The sequence below is a fragment of the Chinchilla lanigera genome, unplaced genomic scaffold (genome assembly GCF_000276665.1).
Source record: "Chinchilla lanigera isolate Chin_1 unplaced genomic scaffold, ChiLan1.0 scaffold00005, whole genome shotgun sequence".
In the NCBI taxonomy this organism is placed as follows: domain Eukaryota; kingdom Metazoa; phylum Chordata; class Mammalia; order Rodentia; family Chinchillidae; genus Chinchilla; species Chinchilla lanigera.
The window spans coordinates 24,461,184-24,467,183 of record NW_004955406.1 but is presented as its reverse complement, the minus strand read 5'-3'; the positions used below and the strand labels follow the sequence as shown (position 1 = coordinate 24,467,183).

The following is a 6,000-nucleotide window of genomic DNA, read 5'->3' as shown; positions in this document are numbered from 1 at the left end:
AGGGAAGGAAGGAAGGAAGGAAGGAAGGAAGGAAGGAAGGAAGGAAGGAAGGAAGGAAGGAAGGAAGGGAAAAAGAAAGAGAAAGAAAACAATAAAAAACGCCCAGTGTCCACAATTCTGTGGCAGTGTTCAAGTCACAGCCCAAATCTGAGTTCTTCACTCTTGTACTACATCTAGGTTATGGTAAGAGGAAAATGCCCCTAAATATTACTGATTTCAATAACATTAATCATTAAGATGGTAGAAATCAGTGAAATGCACACAGTCATATAACATTTGTAATTCAAACAATGAAATCATATATCCATAAATTTCTACATTTTTTAAGTTACCATTATCTAACTGTTCCTTTGTACATCCCATCACACAATGGAAGTGAAAGATAAGTATTTGATAAATGTTTTGAAGATGAAGGAATAAGAAAGAATAAAAAGAATTGGCAAATAGTTATGTGTGTTGAAATCCTTTATGTCTCTAATTTTTCTGGTGTTGTTTTTATTTGTTAGCACTTAAGTAACTCAGGGTGTTCTGACTGTAATACTGCTTTACAGTCTTTCTCAATCGGTCATGTAATTTCTAAGATCATACAAAGGAATTTCTCCAGTTGGAAAAATTCAGGTGCCCTCTGAAGCAGTCAAAGTTGCCTGATAAGTAGAACTATCTCTTAAGAGAGGAACATAAAGGATATAATTTTATACTTCCACTCTGTAGTGATACAGCAAGTCTTTTACAAAGCTCTCAAACATTCACATCAAAAGGCGGGAGGTATTTAGAAGACATACCAAAACCCTTACATGATAGCTGGTGGAGGAGAACCTGTCACTTGACAATCTAGTTCCAACAAGTTATTAACTATCACAATGAAGTAAGATGTTTCATCTCCTCCTTCTACAAAGGGTGGCACTAGAAAACAAGAAGGATATATAACATATGAAGAAACATAAACAAGAAAAAAAAACCTTCACCAGATCAAGCAATACTAAGTAGCACTTTAGAAAATTAATAATTATCATAGTAATTCAGTATACAAAAGGAATTTGAAATGTATCATCTATCAATTTTACAATAAATATGTAGATCACCGAATGTACTGATGAAGTATTATGGATTCTTCTCTAACTAGCAAGGTGGTGCTACTTATGTCCTGTGAATATAAAATGGATTCACATTTTAGATTGTTTATTTTCATTAAAGCAAAGTGAAGGGAATCTCCCAAGTGAAGGGAATCTCCCAATGTTAGGCCATCTATTCAAACACCTTCAATCTGTAAATAAAGTTATAGGGGCCTAAGGTTGCAAGAGTGCAGGTGCTCTTTCCTTCTGTCTGACACACTACACATGACAAAGGACTACCTAGTGGCTCACTGCAGTCAGATTTGTCATAGATGTAAAAATGACTTATTCAACTACAAAGTACACCCATTAACATCAGTAAAAATGTATTTATTTATTTATCTTGGTACAGGGAATTGAACTCAGGGCCTCGCGCTTGCCGGGCAGGTGCTGTGCCACTGAGCTACATCCCTGGCACTACGTAAGATTCTTGACCTTGGGACTCTGGTGATAAATTCACCTCTTGGTAACATACAGTCTAGATTCTGACAGACAGTCTTATCTTAGATTGTTTTAGTACTGCATGACCAAAAAGTATTTCATGAAGTCATAAGGTTTTGCTGTACATTTTCGACTCCAGGTGATGGTAACCTTATTTACCTAGGACATCAACTTCATATTTGATTTCCTTTTCTCCTGCCACACTCGTAGCCACACATATGTATTGACCCTGATCGACTTCCAGGGCACTCATGATTTCAAGCTTCTTCCCACCAGCTTCTATGCGGATGTTGTCACTGGCTTTCACAGGTACACCATCTTTCAGCCAAGTGAGAGCCGGAGGAGGGTTGCCAGCAGCTTTACACTCCAGAGTCAAAGACTGAGCAATGACAACTTGCTTGTACAGAGGTGTTGTCGCGTCACCTTCAATCACTGGGGGAACTAGGTAGAAAAATAGTCATGTTTCAGGCAATTTTTTGTAAGGTCATGCAATACATCCTAATGAAATAAAGGAGAGATTATTATTTCTGACCTAGTTTAACCACAGAAACTACCAACATTCCTTCCTCCTAAGGGCAGGTCTCTAGAGGAAATAATTTTTTGGTTCAGCAAATATTCTAAACATTCTGGAAGACTTATATCTTTAGGTTAATAAAGATCAAATACTAGAGAATAATCTTCATCCTAAGAACTACTTTGCCTTCCCCATAAGAAACAAATGGTTTGGATGCTTTGAGTTCCATGGGCAAATGTTGGTCCACTGAACAAACCATTGTTTGCTAATCTTAACTTTTGTAAATATTTTAAAATCATAACACAGTTTTCCCACTCTGTTCATGCATATTGACAAAAGGCAAACCTACAAAACTTTGTTAGTGAACAAGGTATAAGATTAGAGCATATAGTTTTCCTTACCATAGACATCAACATGGAATGATTTTTCAGTAGTACCAGCAACATTGGTTACATGACACGTGTATGTTGCTGAATCGGAGACTTGTGCTCGAGGAATATGAAGAAATTGTCCTTTATCAATATAAAGCGCTTGTGAACTAGATATGACTAGCTGGCCATCCTTATACCAAGTAATAGCAGGCATTGGAAGTCCTCGGGCTTCACATTCCAGTTTAATTATGCTGTTGATCAATGCTGATACTTCCGCGGTAGCATTACCTCCTTTAATACTAGGTGGAACTACAAAAGATTCCAGAGTAAAATCAGTTCGTCTAAGTTTAGTAACTGCATCAAAACCTTAAATGCTATAGATGTCTATAAAATGCGTTCAAGTACGAATTAAGACTGGGCATTTGTGACTTCTCTGCTGTTACTTAGTTGCCTGTTGTCAAAGTAATCATTAACTACCCCCTTATTTGGTTTCAATTTCAGTAAAAACTATAAATCACAGATTCAGTTGCAGAAGCTCATTTAAGTCCAATAGATCATACTCCAGTAACTAAGAAAGTTATGTTTAATAAAGTAAAATCTCATTTGGACACTTAAGTTTGAAATCTGGTCAACGCAGCAGGGGTATAATAACATGTCCTTCATGAAATGAAATGTCTAGTAAGTGCTTGCAGGGCCAGTACTGATAGCAGCTGTACAGTCTTTAATTTTTGCTTTTTTAAAAAAAAATTGCATAAGTTCATTCATTCAACTCATCTAATTGGCTTCATGTGTACCTTCCGTAATTCAGCAACCCCGTGCCTGGCCTCTCTCATCACATGAGGACTGTGTTTTTGGAAAAACATCTCAAGTTGCTCAATTTCAGCTACATATTTTGAATACGGTCATTTAGAATTGTTCCAACATTGCAGCAATTTTAAAGAAATCAAATTGCATATATTTGAATCTCATTTTCTGAATATGATTTCAATAAACTTTTAAATTTTAGAACAGGGTATTTTGCAGAATGTCTTTCTTATGGATAGACTAGAGCTCTGGGTATTGCAAAGGAGACTACAGAGCTGCAGTGTTGTTCTCACCACAACTTAGGGATACAAGTTATAAATGTGACTGATCACTGACAAGGTTGATGACCTGGCTAAGACAGTGTTTGTCAAACTTATTCCTTTCTTCTCTCTTTCTTTTTTTTTTTTTTTTGGTTTTTCTCCGGTACCAGGAACCGAACTCACGACCTTGTGCTTGCCAGGCAGGCGCTTTTGCCACTGAGCTAAATCCCTAGCCCCTCTTCTCTCTTTCTTTAGAAAGGAGTCACTATTCCCCCCACCCATATACATGTCAGATGGGGAGTTATGTTCTTTCCTGAGAGGAGAATAGCTACAGAATTTATTTAGAATTCTAGGTGAGACATGTGTCTCTTAGCCCCAGTTCATTTATTGATATCAATATGGACTAATGGAAACTTATTTTCTGCCTGAGGTTATAATCCATACTACAATTATCCAGTTTTCCCAATAGAATCTCGCAGTTGGCTCCTGTGCACCTTTGACATAACCATGTCATTTTATTTTTAAGTACTTTCTTAATTTTTGTCTCTGCTATATGTTACATGCTCTTCTTGTATGTTCTCTGCTCCAGCCATAGGATTAACCATTTCTCAAGAAACCCTGGTTCTTTTCAGGAGAGAAGGATATTAGAAAACAAGATTTGGGCATGGAGTGGACTGCCTTGATGTTTTCAGGTAATCATTCACAGAACTCCCTCACAGTGAGGAAAATTCATATGTACCTTTTGGTTTTAAATATCATGTAAGTCATGATCTACCATACTTTGAGATGAATTTGATAGTGTAATGATTTTCTGTACTATGGTGTACTCTAAAGTTTAGGGACAAGCCACCTGTGAAACAGGTCAGAAAATACTGAGCTGAGGCTATATTTACCTTTTCAATGTTTGGGAAAATATTTTGTAGGTTGTAAAAATTACATGATTTTCAAACTTCACTGCCTGAGATAACATGCTGTTGGAATACAGTTACACTCATTCATTCATCCATGACTACTTTGACACAATGGCTAGAGTTAAGTAATTCCAACAAAAACTCATGCAGTGCTTTCATTGCTTCTACTGCTGCTCAGTTTATCAGAAATTTCAGCAACCAACTTGTAACTTGACAGCATCTCAAGTGTCACACACATCACCAAATTGTGATGTTTTTACTTTATTATTTTACAGCACGTACTACTCATGTCAAAACAAGAAAAGAGAAAAATGGATTTCAAATACTGTATTAAAGCTCAGTGTAGTGTGGACTATTTTATTTGATAAAACAAATGATCCCCAACTTGAAATTATACTACAAGGCTACTGTGATAAAATCAGTATGGTACTGGCAAATGAACAGACCAGAGGGTCAATGGAACAGATGAGAAGATGCAGCCACAACCACAAACTCAGTCAGCCACCTTATCTTTGACAAAGGGGCCAAACATGTTCACTGGAAGAAAGATAGCCTCTTTAATAAATGGTGCTTGCCACATGACAAAGGCTAAAACTAGACCCATGTCTATCATCATGAACAAAACTAAAGTCAAAATAGATTAAAGATTAAATATTAAAACAGAAGCACTAAATCTACTGGAAGAGAAAGTAAGTAGAAATCTTGAAGACATAGAGGTAGGCAGAGAGTTCATGAACAAAAACCAAACTGCGTAGGAAATCCTTCAAAGAATGAACAACTGGGATCTCATCTTATTGAAAAGTTCTTGCACATCCAGAGAAATCAACATAGTAAAAAGAAAACCCACAAATTGGGAAAAAATTTTAATCAACTGTCCCTCTGACAAAGGAGTTCTATCTAGAACGTGTAAAGACTTTTTAAAGATCAGGCCCCCCAGATTCAAAGATCCAATACAAAAATGGGCATCTGAGATGAATATATACTTCTCAGATAAAGAAATACCTTTGGCAAGTAAATACATAAAAATGTTCAACATCATTAGGTATTTGAGAAATACAAATTAAAACAATACTGAGATTCCATCTCACACCAGAAAGAATGGCTATCATCAAGAAATCAACCAATAACAAATGTTAGAGTGGCTGTGGGGGAAAAAGGAACCCTTCTCCACTGTTGGTGGGAGTGTACACTGGTGCAACCACTGTGGAAATCAGTTTGGAGATTCCTCAGTAAGCTAGGGTTTCTCAGTAAGCAGGTGTAAACATCATATTGTCTCCCTAGTGTAAGCACATGAAAGAGTAAATAAAATCTGAAAGGTTCAATAGATATTGTGAAAGGAAAGAAACTGCTCAAAAGGAAAGAATAACTGGGATGAGGGAAAAGAGAAAAGACAGAAAGGGAAAAAAGATATGTATACATACACAAGATAGCTAAGATAATTGTACTACTAATTTCTATTGGTTTATTGAAAGGAACAGTTAATCAAACAGTCTTACATGCCTTATTTGTTTATCTGATTAACCAATTTGAAGATAACAATATGTAATACAACAACCATTATTAATTTCCTACCATCTTGTTTGAAAT

At 36.3% G+C, this 6,000-nt stretch overlaps 1 protein-coding gene across 3 annotated transcripts in view; it reads right to left on the bottom strand.

The window, feature by feature from the left end:
- Hmcn1 (hemicentin 1) overlaps window positions 1-6,000 on the bottom strand; it is a 393,676-nt gene that overhangs the window by 156,158 nt on the left and 231,518 nt on the right. For all 3 annotated transcript variants that reach the window (XM_005375081.2, XM_013521738.1, XM_013521742.1), the window contains 3 exons: window positions 2,469-2,747; window positions 1,713-1,994; window positions 795-903 (listed from right to left, as the gene is read on the bottom strand). In XM_005375081.2, coding sequence (XP_005375138.1) covers window positions 795-903; window positions 1,713-1,994; window positions 2,469-2,747 — 670 coding nt within the window. The remainder of the gene's footprint in view (window positions 1-794; window positions 904-1,712; window positions 1,995-2,468; window positions 2,748-6,000) is intronic.